Source organism: Prionailurus bengalensis, chromosome B3 (assembly GCF_016509475.1).
Source record: "Prionailurus bengalensis isolate Pbe53 chromosome B3, Fcat_Pben_1.1_paternal_pri, whole genome shotgun sequence".
Taxonomy (NCBI): domain Eukaryota; kingdom Metazoa; phylum Chordata; class Mammalia; order Carnivora; family Felidae; genus Prionailurus; species Prionailurus bengalensis.
The window spans coordinates 118,925,647-118,946,156 of record NC_057355.1 but is presented as its reverse complement, the minus strand read 5'-3'; the positions used below and the strand labels follow the sequence as shown (position 1 = coordinate 118,946,156).

General features: G+C 45.1%; 1 protein-coding gene across 2 annotated transcripts in view; it reads left to right on the top strand.

Moving 5' to 3' along the window:
• The window catches only part of ZFYVE1 (zinc finger FYVE-type containing 1), a 53,959-nt gene that overhangs the window by 22,325 nt on the left and 11,124 nt on the right, over positions 1–20,510 (top strand). Inside the window, exons 3-4 of one of the 2 annotated variants that reach the window (XM_043556518.1) lie at positions 1,559–2,063; positions 5,962–6,176. In XM_043556518.1, coding sequence (XP_043412453.1) covers positions 1,559–2,063; positions 5,962–6,176 — 720 coding nt within the window. Of the gene's footprint in view, positions 1–1,558; positions 2,064–5,961; positions 6,177–15,622; positions 16,429–20,510 lie in introns of those variants that run through there. The other variant, XM_043556519.1, reaches the window with a different exon arrangement.

Sequence of the window (20,510 nt, the reverse complement as noted above, 5' to 3'; positions counted from 1 at the left end):
CATTCCTTTTCATGGTTGAATAATAATACTCCATCTTATGGATGCACCACATTTTGTTTATCCACTCATCGGTTGATGGACATGAGGGTTGTTTCCACCTTTTGGCTCTTAGGAATCTTGCTGCTGCCACGAACATTCAATGTTCAGGTTGGCGTGGACATATGTTTTCGGTTCTCTTGGATACATACCCAGGAGTGGAATTACTGATATGTATGGTAACTCCGTGTTTGACTTTTTGAGAAACTGCCATGCTGTTTTCCAGAGTGGCTGTGCCATTTTACATTCTTACCAGCAGTGAGTGCACAAGCAGTGCAGTTCCTCCATATTCCCACCAGTGTTGTCATTGTGTTTTTTTTAAAGTGCTCTCAACCCCCAACATGGGGCTTGAGCTCACGACCCCGAGATTGAGTTGCATATGCTCACCGACTGAGCCAGCCAGGCACCCCTAATAAGTACGTGAAGATTTGTGTTATTCATTTGTTTGTTTGTTTATTTTTTAATCTTTTTTTTAGTGTTTATGTTTTTTTTTTTTATTTAAAAAAAATTTTTTTTTTACAACGTTTATTCATTTTTGGGACAGAGAGATACAGAGCATGAACGGGCGAGGGGCAGAGAGAGAGGGAGACACAGAATCGGAAACAGGCTCCAGGCTCTGAGCCATCAGCCCAGAGCCCGACGGGGGGCTCGAACTCACGGACCGCGAGATCGTGACCTGGCCGAAGTCGGACGCCCAACCGACTGCGCCACCCAGGCGCCCCTTAGTGTTTATGTTTTGAGAGAGAGACAGAGAGACAGAGCACAAGCCGGGGAGGGCCAGAGAGAGAGGGAGACAATCCAAAGCAGGCTCCAGGCTCTGTGTTGACAGCTCAGCCAGGGCTCGAACCCACAGACTGAGATCATGACCTGAGCTGAAGTCAGATGCTTAACCCACTAAGCCACCCAAGCGCCCCTGTGTTGTTATTTTTTTTTAAAGCTCATTTATTTATTTTGAGAGCGAAAGTGCGAGTGGAGGAGGAGCAGAGAGAGAGGGAGAGCTCAGAGCCAGACGCGGGGCTTGATCCCAATAACTGTTAAGATCATGATCTGAGCCAAAACCAGGAGTCAGACACTTAACTGACTGAACCACCCACGCACCCCAGGAGTTCTTTAAATATTCTGGAATACTTGTCCTTTATTAGAGAAATGATTTGCAAATGCTTTTTCCCATTCTTTGGGCTTTCTTTTCACTGTCTTGATGGTATCCTTGCAGAATACAGTTTTAAATGTCATATCTAAGAAACCAGTGCCTAATCCAGGGTCACAAAGATTTGCTCCTATGTCTTCTGAGAGTTTTATAGTTGTAGCTTCTTCACGAGCATTAAATTGTACTGCCTGAGGGTTTGAAAGTTCTTAGCTGTTTTCTGCGGGTTAGGCTGGGTGGGAGGCTGTCATCCTGGGGCTTTTTTTCCCTTGCCACCTGGGCAGTCCGTTCAAGGACCTTGACTTTGAGAAGCAGTTGTTCTTGCAGATTTTCTAACTAGTATGCATTTTATATTCCTTTTTTTTTTTTTTTTTGAAGGTAACGAATGAAGAAGACTTTATTAGGAAATTGGACTGCAAACCTGATCAGCATCTGAAGGTGGTTTCTATTTTTGGAAATACTGGTGATGGAAAGTCTCATACTCTCAACCATACTTTCTTTTATGGTCGCGAAGTCTTCAAAACGTCCCCTGCCCAGGAGTCCTGCACCGTGGGAGTGTGGGCAGCCTATGACCCAGTCCACAAAGTAGCAGTGATAGACACAGAAGGGCTCTTGGGGGCTACGGTGAATCTCAGCCAGAGAACACGACTGCTGCTTAAGGTCCTGGCCATCTCAGACCTCGTCATCTATCGAACTCATGCAGACCGGCTGCATAATGACCTCTTCAAGTTCCTTGGGGATGCCTCTGAAGCTTATCTCAAACACTTCACCAAGGAGCTCAAGGCTACCACTGCCCGCTGTGGCCTGGATGTCCCTTTGTCCACCCTGGGCCCTGCTGTTATCATTTTCCATGAGACTGTGCACACTCAGCTGCTGGGCTCTGGTAAGTGGACAGGGTACCGTGTCACAGATCGACCTTTCTGGGTACGTGGAGGCAGCCGCTGGGCTGCAGTAGTAACTTGGTGGTGGTGGATTGCCCAGTAGAATTTCTGCCTGGGGCAAGACATGAAGGAGTGTTTGAAGAAGGATGGAGTGAGCAACCACGTCAAAATCTGCTTATGGTCAGGATGAGGACTGAGGATTACAGAGGTCCTTGGTGATCTGGATAAGACCTGTTTCCCAGGGATGGTGGGCATGAAAGCCTGATCAGGGTAGGATCAAGAGAGAATAGGAGGAGAGGCATTAAGGTTGTGCATATATTCCACTCTTTCAAAGAGTTCAGTTACAAAGGGAAGCAGATAAACGAAATGATAGCTGGAGGCTGACATGGGATTTCAGGAGATTTTCCCGTTTTTAAATTGAAGCTGTGAGGTATTGCAGAGATTTGTGCGCTGGTGGGAATGCTTCACTAGGAAGGGAATAATGCAGATGGAAGAGAGCAGGACAATTGGAGTGAGGCCCACGTGGGTGGGTTGGCCTTAGGAGCAAGGACAGTCCCTCTGTGAGCACAGGAGGGAAGGTAGAGTGTATGGACAGAATTGCAGGTAATTGGTAGATGTGGTGTGTGTGTGGGAGTTGTCTTCCTGTTTCTATCTCCTTAGAGAAGTAGGAAGTAAAATGATCGGAGGGAGGATGGGGGAGCAGGTGCAGCAACAGTAATTGGACACAGGTGGGGGCAGTAGTGTGGGCCCCTAACACAGTTGTATCATTTTCCTGCTCCTTCAGTCAGCAGAGTTTCTTAAAAAAATTTTTTTTTAATGTTTATTTATTTTTGAGACAGAGAGAGATAACGCAAGCGAGGGAGGGCGGGGCAGAGAGAGAGGGAGACACAGAATCCGAAACAGGCTCCAGGCTCTGAGCTGTCAGCACAGAGCCCAATGCGGGGCTCGAACCCACGAACAGTGAGATCATGACCTGAGCCGCAGTCAGACGCTCAACTGACTGAGCCACCCAGGCGCCCCAAGTCAACAGAGTTTCCTAAGTGCACAATGCCACGTGCTGAGTGCTGATGTGCAGAGCTGAAAAAAAGCGGGTCTTGCCCTTGAGTAGCTCACAGTTCGGTTGGGGAGACCACATGTGGTCTCTTCTGTAGTGGATATAGGTCCTGGAGCTGTGGTAGTACAGAAAAGGGACTTTTTTTTTTTTTTTAACGTTTATTTATTTTTGAGACAGAGAGAGACAGAGCATGAACGGGGGAGGGTCAGAGAGAGAGGGAGACACAGAATCTGAAACAGGCTCCAGGCTCTGAGCCATCAGCGCAGAGCCTGACGCGGGGCTTGAACTCACGAACCGCGAGATCATGACCTAAGCCAAAGTCGGACACTTAACCAACTGAGCCACCCAGGTGCCCCGACTTTTTTTTTTTTTTTTTTTAATATTTACTTTTGAGAGAGCGAGAGAGTGTGAATGGAGCAGGGGAGGGAGAGAGGGAGACACAGAATCTGAAGCAGGCTCCAGGTTTTGAGATGTCAGCACAGAGCCCCATGTGGGGGCTCGAACCCATGAGTCGTGAGATCATGACCTGAGCCGAAGTCAGGTGCTTAAGCGACTGAGCCACCCAGGCACCCCCAGAGGAGGGAGGATCTTTATAGATCCTAAGGGGATCTAGGAGAGGGGAGGTGATGTTTGAACTCTGGACAGGTGGCTTGATAGGGCAGTGGGGGAAGGATGCTCTGGAAAGCCCAAACCCCTGGTGGTTTGAAGGAGCAGATTGTGTCTAGGAAACTGCGTGTGGTTCTCTGATAGCTTCCTAAGTTCCGTTCTAGCCCCTCAGTGCACCTTCCACACAGCATCCAGGGAGATCTTTTCAAAGGCTTTATTGATAATTTAGATCGTGTCATACTCCTGCTTACAAGCTGTCGGTGGCTTTCACTACAAACTAGTTACGGTGTCCTTACTGTTAAGTCCTGTCTGTGTCTCTGAACTCCTTCTCTGGTTATGTCCTTCATCCCCTTCCGCTGCCCGCTGCCTGCCCCCGTGCACGTGACGTATATGCACACTCCCTTTAGCAGACACGCCAGCCTTTTCTGTGTTACCACCTTTGCATATGCTGCTCTGTCTGCCTGGAACACTGTTCCCTCAGCAGGCCATACTTCAGATCCAACTCAGCTCTCACTGGCTTGGAGCCCTGGCTCATGTCCCCTGAAAAGTGGTCCTTCTTCCTGCACCCTCACGGTTACGCTCTGTTCATTTGCATCGGGGCACCTATCACTATCTGAAATCATCCTGTGTGCTTCCTTGCTTGTTTTTGTTTCTTTCCCATTAGAGTGGAAACTCTATGAAGTCAGGAACCTTGCCTGTCTTGTAATCTCTATCTAAAGAGCCTGGATGAGTGCTTGACACATGGTTGCCTCTCATTAGATGTTTGCTGGATAAGTAAATGAAACGGCTCGTTGTATCTGAAGCACAGATTGTACAGGAGGAAATGGTGGAGCTGCTCGGGGGCCGGATCACAGATGCCTTGACTCAGTTCTCAAGTATGACAGGAGCCCCTGAAGGATTTTAAGCAGGGAGTTACATGATTAGATCTATATTTTCAAAAGATCCCCTGCCCGTTGCAGGATGAACTAGAGAGGCATGCCTGGAGGCAGGGAGACCAGCCAGGACGTTACCACGGTACTGGATGAGAAGTGATGGGGGCCGAGCCAGGGCAGTGGCACGCATAAGAGGGAGGTGGAGAGACTGGGGCCAAATGAAGGATGTGGGTCTAGCAGGAAGATGAGAAATCTAAATGTTCCAGCAGAGGCTCCTTAGCAAGTGACTCTGAGGTAAGAAGACTGGAAATGCTGACTTTCAGATGCTTCCTGTGACTTGCATTTTTATGCCACTTTGGATTTTTACAAATTTGGTAAGGGGAAGGTTTAATTTTTAGCTCAGGATTTTGAAATAATGAGCCCTTCATGGATAAAAAAAAAAATCTTGTTTCTTTGTACCATCTACCGCTAGGTGGTTTTATTTTTTTTACTTTTATTTTCTTAAATTTTATTTATTTGAGAGAGAGAGTGAGAACAAAGTGCAGGGCAGGGGCAGAGAGAGAGAGAAAGAGAGAGAGAGAGAGAGAGAGAGAGAGAGAGAATGAATCCCAAGCAGGCTTCATGCTGTCACCATGGAGATCGATGCAGGGCTCAATCCCACGACCCTGGGATCCTGACCTGAGCTAAAATCAAGAGTTGGATGCTCAACTGACTGAGCCACCCAGGTGCCCCTAGCTATTTATCTTAAATGTTCATTGGTAGATAACTGGTTAAATATGCCTGTAGAATGGAATGTAGCTATTAAAAAGAATAAAGAACTTCTCAGAGTGTGTCATGAAAAGGACAGATACTTACAGTATGTTATTAAGTGATACAAGCAAGTTGCATATATGTGTTGGTAAGTGTGTAGGAAAAAAAAAGGCCTGAAAGGGTAAACACTGAACTATAACCACCTCTGGGAAGTAGGAGAGAGCGGAGGAAATCTATTTCTTTCCTCCATGCTTTGACATGTTTGGATTGTTTTACAATGAGCAGATTAAAAAGAAAAAAAAAAGACTTTCCTTTGAAGTATAATGTACATACAGAAAAGTGCACATCATGTCAAAAGTGTATATAACACGATGAGTTTCACAGTCTGGATGTACCTGTGAGAGCAGTACCAGACCATGACATGCCAGCACCCACTTCATGGGGAAGCCCTGCTCATGCTCCCTTCTAGGCAAGGCTAACCTGAAGTCTAACAGCGTAAATGAGTTCTGCTGTAGGTGTACTTTATATAGAGTCAGACTATATACTACTATTATAGTGAAAGACAGATTTTCTTTTTAAAAGAAGGGTCATTGTTTATGTACCTGTTTCCTTGTCCAGATCACCCCTCCGAGGTGCCAGAAAAGCTCATCCAGGACCGGTTCCGGAAGCTGGGCCGCTTCCCTGAAGCCTTCAGTTCCATTCACTACAAGGGAACGAGGACTTACAACCCTCCCACGGACTTCTCTGGGCTCCGGCGTGCTCTGGAGCAGCAGCTAGAGAACAACACTACCCGTTCTCCCCGGCACCCGGGGGTCATCTTCAAAGCCCTGAAGGTCAGTTGGCTCCTGCCCCAAGTGCCTCTCACTGGGTACCAGTGGGTGGCGAGAACACTCTGCTCCCATGTTGTTGCTGGGGATTGGAAACTGGGGCTGGAAGGACAGGTTGTAAGGAAAGGAAGTGCATGAGTGGCGTTCACAAGTGTTGAGTGAGCTCATCTTGCCGGGAGCATGAGTACAGAGGAATCTTGGGTGATAATTAAAAAGTGATGGGTCCCCATGTCAGAAAAACCCGGTATTCAGAGGATAGAAAAAGCGTTCATTTCTGCGTGGTGTGGCCCAGCCCTGATGAGTTGACCTTGTACTGAGGCTCAGTTATCTGAACAGGATTCACCTCTTTTTTTTTTTGCCTGTATTAATTTATTTAAGAAGGCAACTTTTGTTATCACCATAAATGGAAAACCACTGTCACAGGTAGAAGTTTCCCAAGATAAAAAATGAACACAGACACACTATAACAGTAATTGCTGTTTATTGTATATTAGCATTCAGAGGAATGTGTATAAATTAGTTCATTTAATCCTTACGCCAAGGGCGCCTGGCTGGCTCAGTTGGTAGAGTGTGTGACACTTGATCTCGGGGTTGTGGGCTTGAGCCCCATGTTGGGTGTAGAGATTACTTAAAAATAAAATCTTGGAGCACCTGGGTGGCTCATTTGGTTGAGTGATTCTTGGTTTAAGCTAAGGTCAGGATCTCACAGTTTTGGGGGTTTGAGCCTCGCATGGGGCTCTGTGCTGGCAGCTTGGAACTTGCTTAGGATTATCTCTCTCCTTCTCTCTCTGCCCCTCCTCCACTCATGCTGTTTCTGTCTTTCTCAAATAAAAAGTTACAAAAAAAAAAATCTTTATAAAGAAAAAATCCTGAGAGGCCTGGGTTAAACGTCCGACTCTGGCTCAGGTCATGGTCTTACTGTTCGTGGGTTCAAGCCCCATGTCAGGCTCTGTCCTGACAGCTCAGAGCCTGGAGCCTGCTTCAGATTCTGTGTCTCCCTCTCCCTCTGCCCCACCCCTGCTCATGCTCTGTCTCTCTGTCTCTCAAAAATAAACATAAAAAAATTAAAAAAAAGAAAAAAAATCCTTACATCACCACCCTGTATGAAGTACAGTTACCACCCTCATTTTACAGATGAGGAAACTGAGGCACAGAGGTGAAGTAATCGGTTACACAGTTCGTAAGTAGCAGCAGGTATACACCCTGGCTGGTTTACTCCAGAACCCCCTATAACCAGTAAGATTCTCCTGCTTCTCAACAAATATAACAACGTATTATTTCCTCTCTAGAGACTGTTGTTCATGGAAGGAGACTGGGACTTGTTTTTTCTTTATTTAACAGGGGCATTAAAAGGGGCATTAGGTTCAAGAGATGATAAAGATAATGTTGTTACCTAAGTGAGACTTTCTCTTTAACAGAATTCTGAAATTTTGAAATTTTGAAAATGAGTTTATTTATTTATATGTTTTTAAAGTTTATTCATTTTACTTATATATATATATATAGAGAGAGAGAGAGAGAGGGAGGGAGAGAAAGAGAGTGGACAAGAAGGGGGAGGGGCAGAGAGAGGAGGGGGAGAGAGGGAGAATCCCAATGTGGGGCTTGATCTAGTGAACTGTGAGATCCTGACCTGTGCTGAAATCAAGAGTTGGACACTTAACCAACTGAGCCACCCAGGCACCCCAAAATTTCTCTATTATAAAAAATAACCACAACTGTATATCATAAAAGCTCTTTCTATATTTGGAATTATTCTAGGTTATATTCTCTTGGAGTAGATTGCATCAAAAGCGTGTGTGTATGTATATATCTATGCATCTATCATCGCATTTGTGCTGTTTCACATAGTTGGACGTGGAATCCTATTTAAGTATTTTTACTTATTTGGTGTCTTTTTTTCCGTTTTTCTGTTCTTAGTATTGCAGGGATTTTGTTTCAACACAACCTCTTATTTATTTTACCATTCTTGATAATTCATCAAGTGGATCCCTGTGAATACTGCTTCTTTTTTGCAGTGTGCTCTTTGCTCTGTGCTAACCGCTGTGTTACCAGGCCTGCAGGCTTAGGACAGAGGAGCAGGAAGGGAGCAGGGCATTTGGGGCAGTGCTGCGGGTGTGGGATCTGGAGAGAGGCTGGGGATTGTTGACAAGATTGGAGCTAGGGTCGTGAGGACACCCCGAGGACTAGGGGATAGAGACTGGGGCCGGGAGGGATAGGAAGGAAGGGATAGGAGAAAGGGGTTTGGCATAAGGTGAGGTAGGCTCTGTGCACACTGGAACAAACATCAGACATATGCGGATTTGCCCAACCCATTGAGGTTTTTAATTTTGTTTTTGTTTAAGTTTATTTATTTATTTTGAGATAGAGTGCAAGTGGGGAGGGGCAGAGAGAGAGGGAGGCAGAGAATCCCAAGCGGGCTCTGCAGTGTCAGCGCAGAGTCAATGTGGGGCTTGAACCCACAAACCGTGAGATCGTGACCTGAGCTGAAGTCTGACGCTTAACCGACTGAGCCACCCAAGAGCCCCCTCCACTGAGTTTTTAAAAGGTTCGTATTGGGGTACAATATAGACAATTAGTGAATATGGGTAAATTGTGTATGAGCGTTTCTTGTACTATTCTTTATACTTTTCTACAAGTTTGAAATTGTATCAAAATGAAGAGTTATCCTTTAGGGGCGCCTGGGTGGCTCAGTTGGTTGGGTGTCTGACTTCGGCTCAGGTCATGATCTCGCAGTCTGTGGGTTCGAGCCCCATGTCGGGCTCTGTGCTGACAAGCTTGGAGCTTGGAGCCTGCTTCGGATTCTGGGTCTCCCTCTCTCTCTGACCCTTCCCAGCTCGTGCTATGTCTCTCTCTCTCTCAAAACAAACAAAACAACAACAACAACAAAAAACATAAAAAAATTTTTTTGAAAAGTTACCCTTGGGGCGCCTGGGGGGCTCAGTCGGTTAAGCGTCTGACTTCAACTCAGGTCACAATCTCGCGGTCCGTGAGTTCGAGCCCCGCATCGGGCTCTGGGCTGATGGCTCAGAGCCTGGAGCCTGCTTCCGATTCTGTGTCTCCCTCTCTGTCTGCCCCTCCCCCGTTCATGCTCTGTCTCTCTCTGTCTCAAAAATAAATAAACGTTAAAAAAAAATTAAAAAAAAAAAGAAAAGTTACCCTTTAAACAAACTTTGTAGTTTTTGCATCATGGTTGCTTTAGGCTGGATGTTTGTATCCTCCCAGAATTCACGTGTTGAAGCCCTAATGCCTGATGTGATGGTATTGGAGGGCCTTTGGGAGGTGATTGAGTCATGAAGATCGAGCTCTCACGAATGAGATTAATTTCTTAGAATGAAGCTCCAAAGAGCTCCCTCGCCCCTTCCACCAAGCGAGGACGTGGTACAAAGGCACCATCTGTAAACCACGAAGCAGGTCCTCACCAGAACCTGACCTTGCTGGTATTCTATCTTGAGCTTCCAGCCTCCAGATCTGTGAGAAATACATTTCCATTGTTTAGAAGCTATCCGGTCTGTGGTATTTGGGTTCCTACAAGCCAGACTTGTAGGAATATTCCAGTTCTGCCACTTACCATCCACTTACTTGGTCTTGGGAACTTTAGCTTATTTGTTCGTTGGTTCATTCATTCATTCAAAAAATAAAAGAGTGCATCTATGTGCCAGGTAAAGTTTGAGGTGCTGGAAATATGGTGGAGAACAAGATAGACAATAACCTTTGTCCTTAGAGGACTTCTTCAAACCTTTCTCCTCATCTTTAAAATAGGGATAACATGGGGCGCCTGGGTGGCGCAGTCGGTTAAGCGTCCGACTTCAGCCAGGTCACGATCTCACGGTCCGTGAGTTCGAGCCCCGCGTCGGGCTCTGGGCTGATGGCTCAGAGCCTAGAGCCTGTTTCCGATTCTGTGTTTCCCTCTCTCTCTGCCCCTCCCCCGTTCATGCTCTGTCTCTCTCTGTCCCAAAAAATAAATAAATGTTGAAAAAAAAAAATTAAAAAAAAAAAAATAGGGATAACAAAAGAATGTTCCCAGGTGCCTGGGTGGCTGAGTCGGTTGAATGTCTGACTCTTGATTTTGGCACAGGTCATGATCTCATGGTTCATGGGATGGAGCCCTGCTTGGGATTCTCTCTCTCTCTCTCTCTCTCTCTCTCTGCCTCTCCCCTGCTCTTGCTCTCTCTCTCAAAATAAATAAATAAAACTTAAAAAAAAAAAAAAAAGAAGAATGTTCCCACTGAAGTTGAGCCGAGGATTAAATGAGAGCAACAGTCTTGAAGAAACAAAGCACTTGGTATATATAGTAAACGTTCAGTAAGTGTTCAGTGGTGTGGATGATTCAAAGGAAAAAACTATGAAAAATGATTGTGTTTGAATAATTCATGAAATACGTACTTCTAGTTAGAGTTGAGGTACTTAAATGTACTGGCCTATGTCCTTGAAGTGGCTCAAAGGTAGTCACAGTGGAAGATTCCACTGTCAAAAGAGGCAGAATCCATACCCTGTTATACAAAGAACTGTAAATCTGATCAGTATACATAAAATTTTTTTAAAAAATTTTTAATGTTTATTTTTGAGAGAGAGATTGAGAGAGAGAGAGAGCAAGCAGGGGAGGGCAGTGAGAGAGGGAGACAAAGAACCCAAAGCAGGCTCCAGGCTCCAGGCTCCAAGCTGTCTGCACAGAGCCTGACATGGGGCTCGAACTCATGAACCATGAGATCATGACCTGAACCGAAGTCAGATGCTTAACTGACCGAGCCACCCAGGCTCCCTGATTAGTGTACATTTTAATGACAAGGCCAATGGCTGGGTTCTAGAATTCCTTAGGTTTTCTCTAAGCTAACCCAGCTTAATGTCTAAATTAGACTGTCAAGCACACTGAGTGCTGTAAGCAGTAATTAGCGCTCAGGGATTTTTTACCCTCAGGAGATTTGGATGTCCTCCTCCAGGCCAGTTTGTTAGGCAATTTTGAAAAAAATAGTTACACTCTATGCGTAGGAGTTGGTATGGTTCATGAAGTTTTCTGTAAATACACTGAGCCTGGTCAGCTGGAGTTGCAATGATTCTTGGTAACCAGGACCTGCGGAGTTTCACTTGGACCCTGTATTCTTTAGTCTCTGGAGTGGAGACTCAGGACATGCGGCTTCTCTCCACGGGCAGAAGTTATCTATTGAAGCATGCGTCTTTGACTCTCCCTAGGGAATTGTGGGGTTCTTGCAGCTTGCTGAAATCCTGGAAAAATTTGTTTTTGTCTTTTTTGGTTGTTGCTTTTTAAATTTCTTCTTTAGGTCAGAAGTTGTTACTTCTCTGATTATCATTCTGATGGAAAGCTACTGGTGAGGTTTGCATTAGGCAAATTGACCCAGTAGAGTTTTATTGCTGTTGAAATACACTAACTGAAATCTTCATGGTTCATAGCAGTATATAATAGAATGGCTGTCCTTCTCCATTTATTTTTTATTTTTTTAAGTTTATTTGTTTATTTTGAGGGGGGGGAGGGGAAGAGAGAGAGGGAGAGTGAGAGAGTCCCAGTGTAGGGCCCGAACTCATGAACCACGAGATCATAACCTGAGCTGAAACCAAGAGTTCGATGCCTAACCCACTGAGCCACCCAGGCACGTCTCCATTTATTTTTTATTTGGCTTTATTTTGTTGTATTCATTTTTACAAGGAGCCTTGAATTCTTTTTGGAACAGATGAGTGGGGATGGGCATAAACAGATAAATTATCAATGCCAAAATAATTTGTTTGGCTTCCTGCTTCTCCCAGTTTTTTCTTTCTCTCTCTGGTATTCTTAGCCTTGTCCTATTCCTCGCTAACTCAGTAGAAACACTTCACGAAGTGGTATGTTCTAATATGACAAATGTAATTTTTTTTCCTATGTAAATTTCTCTTTATTTAAAAAAATTTTTTTTTAATGCTTATTTTTGAGAGAGAGAGACAGAGTGCAAGCTGGGGAGGGGCAGAGAGAGAGGGAGACACAAAATTTGAAGCAGGCTCCAGGCTCTGAGCTGTCAGCACAGAGCCTGACATGGGGCTCGAACTCACGAACCGTGAGATCGTGACCTGAGCCGAAGTCAGACGCTTAACTGACTGAGCGACCCCGGCGCCCCAATTTCTCTTTATTTTAGATAAGATGTACAGGAATATTGTCAGGAGAAAGTGTATAAACTTCTAAGAACATGCAGACACAAATCACAAATGAGGGGATCAAAACTGGGATGCACAAATATAGAAATCTCAGCTCTCTAGGGATCAAAGAAACTCAAATGAAAACCCCAGCGGTATGAGGCCAAAACCTGAAAAGTCTGGCAAGAAAATGTCCAAAAGGATGTGAAGCAGTGCAGACTCTTACTGACTTCCCATGGTGGTGGCGGGGGCGGGGGGCACCTGGACACCTGGGCGGCTCAGTCTGTTGAGCATTGGGACTCTTGATTTCCCCTCAGGTCATGATCCCAGGGTTGTGGGATCCAGCTTTGTGTTGGGCTTTGTGCTGAGCTGAGCGGGGAGCCTGTTTAAGATTCCCTCTCTCTTTGCCCCTCTCCCACACACTCTCTCTCTAAACAAACAAACAAAACAAACAAAAACAAAACCTGCCAGTTGAAGTTAAAATTAGTACAACCATGGCTTCTGACTGGCTCAGTTGGTAGAATGTGCGACTCTTGATCTTGGGGTCATGAGATTGAGCCCCATTGAGCATAGAAGTTACTAAAAAAAAAAATTTAATTAAAAATAAACAAAATTAGTACAACTGTTTTGAAATGCAATTTATAAATATCTAGTGTAGGTGAAGATATGAGTAATATATATTCTAGGTGTATCATCTCTAGGAATTTATCTTAAACTCTTCCACAGGAACATAGGAGACCTTTAGAGGGGATGTGAATAGCACATTCTTTTGTAATGGCAAAATAATATAAGCTAAGTATGAAAAAGTAGATAAATGGTGGTATGTGAGTCTTTGCTACTTATTTGTTTGTTTTAATTTTAGAGAGAGGGAAACAGAATCTCAAGCAGGCTGCATGCTCACTGTGCTTGGGGTTCGATCCCATGACCCTGGAATTATGACCTGAGCCAATATCAAGAGTTGGACACTCAAGTGAATGAGCCACCCTGGTGCCCCTCTTTGCTATTTATTTGTTTATTTTATTTTCTTTCTTTCTTTCTTTTTAATTTATTTTATTTATTTATTTTTTTCAACGTTTATTTATTTTTGGGACAGAGAGAGACAGAGCATGAACGGGGGAGGGGCAGAGAGAGAGGGAGACACAGAATCGGAAACAGGCTCCAGGCTCCAAGCCATCAGCCCAGAGCCCGACGCGGGGCTCGAACTCACGGACCGCGAGATCGTGATCTGGCTGAAGTCGGACGCTTAACCGACTGCGCCACCCAGGCGCCCCATTTGTTTATTTTAAAGTTTATTTTGAGAGAGAGAGCGCTTGCAGTCGTGGGGGAGGGGGACAGGCAGAGAGAGAGGGAGAGAGAGAGAAACCCAAGCTGGCTCCATGCTGTCAGCGCAGAGCCTGACGTGGGCTCAGTTCCATGACCCTGGGATCATGATCTGAGCTGAAATAAGAGTCAGACACTCAGTCAACTGAGCCACCCAGGTGCTCGTCTTTGCTATGTACGTATGTATGTATGAATGAATGAAAGAGAGCATAAGTGAATGAGGGGCAGAGAGTGAGAGAGAGAATCCCACGAGGGGTAGTCCCACAGGGGCAGAGAGAAAGAGAGAGAGAAGCATGCCTCACTTGAAGCAGGGCTCTGTGTTTTACCTGGAGTGGAGCTCGAACTCAGGAACTGTGAGATCATGACCTGAGCTGGAGTCAGCTGCTTAATGACTGAGCCACCCAGGTGCCCGCTACTTATTTAAACAGAGAATTGGGGTCAGAGTGTATGTATGTGCAGTTACATACTTTGCTTTGTTCACGGAACATTGAAGCCTAGTGTTTTCCCCCATGCCATTAAATGTTTTATGAAAACACGTCTTGAAAAACAAAGCTGTCTGCTTTTCGTTTATACGGAGGATGGATCATTTTTTACTTTTAGTTAATTTTGCTTATTTTAGTAGTGGTTTTCATCTTTTCCGTCTTCTATTTTCTGTATATTTAAAGGTATTGTTTACATTGTGCCTGTTTCCTTAGGGCAAATGACAACCCCTCTGCTATGACTGACTGATGTCACCGATTGTTCACTGTGGGCCACGTAGTGTATGCTCTGCACTGCGTGTAATAGATTCACTTAATCCTCATACCTGCTGTATGAGGTAGAGACGTGGAGGCATAAACCTAATTAATTTGCTTGAGATGACTCAGTCAGTGGTGGAGAATCTGAACCAGCTAGTCTGGCTACCAAGTCGGAGCCTTTAACCCAGTGGAATCTGGTCCTTCTCAGTAGTTACTCTACTCCTAAGAAGGCCAGAGAGTGTAGTCATCTTGAAAGGTTCCTGATGCACGTGCCAGTTGCCTTTAGAAAGGATAGTCCCATAAATTGTATTTTCATGTTCAAAAAGTCATTTATTAATTAAAAAAGCAATGTGTGTTCATGATATACAATTCAAATAGTACAGAAATGTGTAAGGTACGAGTTAAGGTCCCTCTCCACCCCCGTCATAACCATTACTAATACTTGTATATGCTTCTAGAGATTTTCAGTGCTACACAAGTATATCATGTATTTATTTTTCTCCCTTAACGGGATCGTATGATTCCTGTTATCCTCCAGCTTGCTTTTTTTCACGGAATCTTGAATTATCTTTCTAAAATAGTACATAAAACATACCTCGTTCTTTTTTTTTTTATACTGAACATTCTGTGTGTACTTTATTTTTTTAAAAATTTTTTAAAATATGAAATTTATTGTCACATTGGTTTCCATACAACACCCAGTGCTCATCCCAAAAGGTGCCCTCCTCAATACCCATCACCCACCCTCCCCTCCCTCCCACCGCCCATCAACCCTCAGTTTGTTCTCAGTTTTTAAGAGGTTGTTTTTTTAATGTTTGTTTATTTCCAAGAGACAGAGTGAGCATGAGTGGGGGGAGGGGCAGAGAGAGGGAGAAGGAATCCTAAGCAGGCTCGGTGCTCAGCTTGGAGCCCGACCAGGGGCTGGATCCCATGACCGCGAGATCACGACCTGAGCTGAAATCAATCAAGAGTCGGCCACCGAGGCACGCCTGAAACATACCTCTTTCTTAATGCAATTAGTGTACTTTAAAAAAGTTGGGGCGCCTGGGTGGCACAGTCGGTTAAGCGCCCGACTTCAGCCAGGTCACGATCTCGCGGTCCGTGAGTTCGAGCCCCGCGTCAGGCTCTGGGCTGATGGCTCAGAGCCTGGAGCCTGTTTCCGATTCTGTGTCTCCCTCTCTCTCTGCCCTTCCCCCGTTCATGCTCTGTCTCTCTCTGTCCCAAAAATAAAATAAAACGTTACTAGCTGTATCTTACTTATGAGCTTCCACCTGGTTGATGTAGCGCTGTTGGATTCCCAGGGAGCCTAAGTGCCCCTTTCCATGTTCATTATGGAACAGGAAATGTGCTAAATGAGAAGGACGGAAGAGTTTGCAGAATTTGTGTGAGAGACGGGTCTACAGTGGTCCTCTGCTCTCGTGGCCTGCCCGCTGTTTCCTGATTCATCATGCTGACCTGATCATTCTTCCTGCCAGTTGGCCACTGTGTGGTCCAGGCTCCAGTCCCTCTTATCTAGCAGGGTTATTTCCCCCTTCTTGACCAGGTTCCATGGTAGTAACAGCTCACACTCCTACCAGCAGAGCGTGCCCTCACTGAGCAGGTAAATCTGTTTAAAGAGCTATTCAGGTTTCTGTTGAATAAGGGAGTGAAATACTGAATTAACTTACCTGTATTTACAGTTCTGAATATGTGAGAGAACCGTCTTAAACCTTCTTTAGCCTCTGATCTTTAATTGTAGAAACTCTGATTTTCCAATTCTATCACATCAGGAGGTATCTATATATAAAGTTATTACATTTGGGAGTTGGGTGGCATCAGTGATTTACGTAAGAGTCTCCATTTTGAATCAGAAAATTCACCGCTAGCCCTTGATGACTGGGACTAACCTTACAGGTTCAGTAGAAAGGGTCATACTGTTGCCAAGGCAACTAAAGTTCAAGATCATCTGGTCTCCAGGTAACCTTTTCTAGAGTTGTCTGAAATGCTCCCCCTAGCTTTCTCAGGAGAGGTCCTTCCCTGCCTTTCTCTAACAGCTTGGGGACCTCAGGAGGAGGAGAGCCCAAGAAAAACTGGAATGATGTGAGGTTTGGAATCTTTGAAAGACGAAGGATATGAATTAGGTGGCAGGATCCACACTGGAAAGAAAGGAGGATCCTTTCTCTTTACCCTTGTATCTAAAACACACTAACATTGGATTTGTTTTGAACAGCTCTGCTGTTATATTCCCATACTGTTGGTGGCTGTCAGTCCTCCTGAAGTTTGTTAAGCTCCGATTCATTACTAACTACCAGCTCTTCAGCGACTTGAGGGAAGTGAGAGGGGTGATGAGCGTCTGAAGTGATGAGGCTGGTTAACCTAGGAGTTCTTCCCTTTCTGATGTCACAAGAGGTTATGGCTGCCCTGGCCAGCATAAGCCAACAGTGACTTGGTCTAGGGCGGGCGGCGGTGGAGGTTCTGTGGGCATGCGTACCACGGAATCAGGCTGCAGACTGTTTCACGCCTTGAGATGCTTGCTGCCATTTTTCTGAAGAACTTTCAGAGAAGTGAGCCAGGCCACTTGGGTTTGGAACAGAAAGAACCTTGTGCTGCCACTGTTCCTGGGCTGCAATTTTATATTTTCGGGGGAGCGGCATCCCCCCTGAATTCGGCCCAGCTGGTGAACTCGGGCTACATTTGATATTTTTCCTGAGGGAAACTAGTACTTAGGTTATCCTTTCAGTTACTTGTTTAAAAGAAAAAAGTCTGGGGTAAAGATACTTTTTAAAAAAAAATATAATTTATTGGCAAATTGGTTTCCATACAACACCCAGTGCTCATCCCAACAAGCACCCTCCTCAATGCCCATCACCCACTTTCCCCTCTCTCCCATCCCCCATCAACCCTCAGTTTGTTCTCAATATTTAAGAGTCTCTTATGGTTTGCCTCCCTCCCTCTCTGTAACTTTTTTTGCCCCTTTCCCCTCCCCCATGGTCTTCTGTTAAATTTCTCAAGGTCCACATATGAGTGAAAACATATGGTACCTGTCTTTCTCTGCCTGACTTAAGATATTCTTTTTTGGTTTTCCCTATACCTCTTTAGTAGCTTCTATGTTCCTTAGTTTTTTTTTTTTTCCTTCCTATGTTACCCCATCAGATACACACACGTCTTTTTGCAACTAAATATTCACCCACTGAGTTCAAGCCCCACATTGGCCATAGGGCCTACTAAAGAAAAAAAAAATAGGGGTACCTGGGTCGCATAGTTGGTTAAGTGTTCAACTCTTGATTTTGGCTCAGGTCATGATCTCACGGTTTGTGAGATCGAGCCCCTCGTCGGGCTCGGCGCTGACAGTGGAGCCTTCTTGGGATTCTCCCTCTTCGCTCCTCCCACACGTGTGTTCATTCTCTGTCTCTCTGTCTCTGTCTCTCAAAATAAACTGAAAAAAAAAAAATTTAAAAAATAGGGATACCTGGGTGGCTCAGTCAGTTGAATGTCTGACTTAGGCCCAGGTCATGATCTCGCAGTTCATGGGTTCGGGCCCTGTGTTGGGCTCTCTGCTGTCAGTGTAGAGCCTGTTTCGGATGCTCGGTCTCCCTCTCTCTCTGCCCCTCCTCAGCTTGCTCTCTCTTTCAAAACTAAACTAAACTAAACTAACTAACTAACTAACTAACTAACTAAGCGAGCCCCTCTCTGGCTCAGTCGGTGGAGCATGTGACTCTTGATCTCAGGGTCGTGAGTTCAGTCCCCACTTTGAGCATAGAGCTCGCTAACTAAATAAAATTTGCCAACAAATGGAAGCAACCGTGAAGACCAGTGAGCTGTCTTGGAAAGGAGGGAGGTTCTTGTATCCCCTGTGTGTTACCTGGATTAGGTAGGAGGGTATCCAAGGAAAAAAATAAGAAAATTATCTGCATAGGAAACAACACAAAGGACGTTAATAATGGCAGCGAGTGTTTTCTATGCTCTTAATTTATGCCAGGTGCTCCTCATGTTTAAGTTCATCTGATCTTTATAGTCTAATTGTGAAGACTCCTATTGAGGAAGGTACTACCAGCATCCCCATCTTATAGATAAGGAAGTAGAGGCACAAAGGGTGCAGACCTGGAAACTACAAGCTGATATATGCCGGTGTGGGGGGGTGTCTCATGTTTTATTTACCCAAATTGTTCGGTGTCATACTGTGCCCGGGTTTGCGCAGTCTGTATCTATCAAACTTCCTCTCCAAATCTTTCAATAAACTGATGTATTAGGAACATGATGCTGTATTTTCCCACAGCCAGCCCCAGACAGCTATGCATATACCTGTTGGAGAAATACAGCTTTAAGAGTTGTCAGTAATTTGGCAAATCAGGGAGCAGCTGGCGTTAAATTTGAGAGGGTCTGTGGGCATGAGATGAAGCCTGGCGTGGAGGGCAGGGCGGAGGTTGGCGTATGCACGGGGGTTGGACCGCTTCGTTTCAGACGTCCTAGTTGAGCACCTGTCACGACCTTCGCTGGGAATCAGCGGAGGATACAAAGGTAGGAAACCGCTTTCACGGTGCGTGTCTTCTCGTCTGTGAGGTCAGATCCGTAGAGCTGGGCCGTAACTTTGCCTCATTGCCTAGTTACTCAGTGCCTCTGTCAGGTATCGAATATGACAGCTGTTTGGAGAAGGCTGTTTGGAGTGTGGTATGTCTTGAGGGGTTGGGAAGGCTTTGGGGGAAGAGGCGAGACCAAAAACCCCTGGAAGGATGGGTCATTTCGAAGTGGGACAGAGTAGGCCATGTAGACTGGTGACTGATTCTACTTTTGGTTCTTGTTTATTCTCTTTAATATTCCTATGTATAGTTATTTATATTCTCTCTCTGGAAAGCTTAGTGTTTTCCCCAAGCTACTCCTCACAAAATACCCCCAAGAGGACAGGACTTACATGTATTATTTGTCAGGCCTTTTCTATTGGTCTAAGTGAAGGGTTGGCACTTGCTGGGCCATTGCTGTCAGATGGTGTCTTCAGGGCCCCGTGCCTTAGCCTCGCAGAGGCCGAATATGAATGCCCTTAGGTGAGCCGTGCACCCTCACTTTGACACATTCCTTGCCATTAGTGTCCCACACCTGGCCTGGCTCAACACTGATGTCATGTGCCTCTGTAAACACTTGATTTTGGAATTCAGGATACTAAGACCTCACTGAGAAAAGGAAAAGGAACTTGAACAAGTAAGTTCTCATTTAAGTGAAATGCCCTTAAGAGCTCGAGAGCCTTAGTTTAAATTTTTATTTTTTACATTGATTTATTTTTGAGAGACAGAGACAGAACACAAACGGGGGAGGGGCAGAGAGAGAGAGGGGGGGAGACACAGAATCCGAAGCAGGTTCCCGGCTCCAAACTGTCAGCACAGAACCCAATGTGGGGCTCGAACTCACGAACTGTGAGATTGTGACCTGAGCCAAAGTTGGATGCTCAACTGACTGAGCCACTCGGGCGGCTCACGAGAGCCTTAGTTTAAAATCAATCTGCTCTTTTCCCAAATCGCATCTTAAATTTTCTTTTGTCTTTTTACTAAGGGAAATAACTTGTCTTTCTGTTTTAGCCACTTTTCCTTCTCTTCCCCTGGAATAGTGCATGGCTGCCTCAGCACGGGAGATTGAAACTTAGAAGCCCGGAACTGCATGCATACAATGATTTTTAAAGTTTGGGCGCCTGGGTGGCTTAGTCAGTTAAGGGTCCGACTTTGGCTCAGGTCATGATCTCACGGTTCTTGGGTTCGAGCCCTGTGTTGGGCTCTGTGCTGACAGCTCGGAGTTGGGAGCCTGCTTCGGATTCTGTGTCTCCCTCTCTCTCTCTGCCGCTCCCCGCTTGTGCTCTGTCTCTGTCTCTCAAAAATAAATAAATAAATCCCATTAAGATAAAAATAGAAAAGCCCATTTCTATTTAATTTATATAATTTTTTCCCATTGCATATGAGTAAGGGCCTGGCAGGAAGAAGTTAACCTGAAAAATACTTTCAGTATAAAGTAGTGCCTGAAAACAGAGGACCAGCAATGAAAGCTACCTTTCAACATAAAATTTTTCAGTTTGCTTTTACAAATACTTTATCTTTCTTGGCATTTATTTTGGCCATTTGCGGTCTTTTAGGTTACTGTAGTTGACAAAAGGCTGCCAGGCACCGTATTCTTCCTTGTTTTTTGGCTGATGCCTTCCTTTTGACAC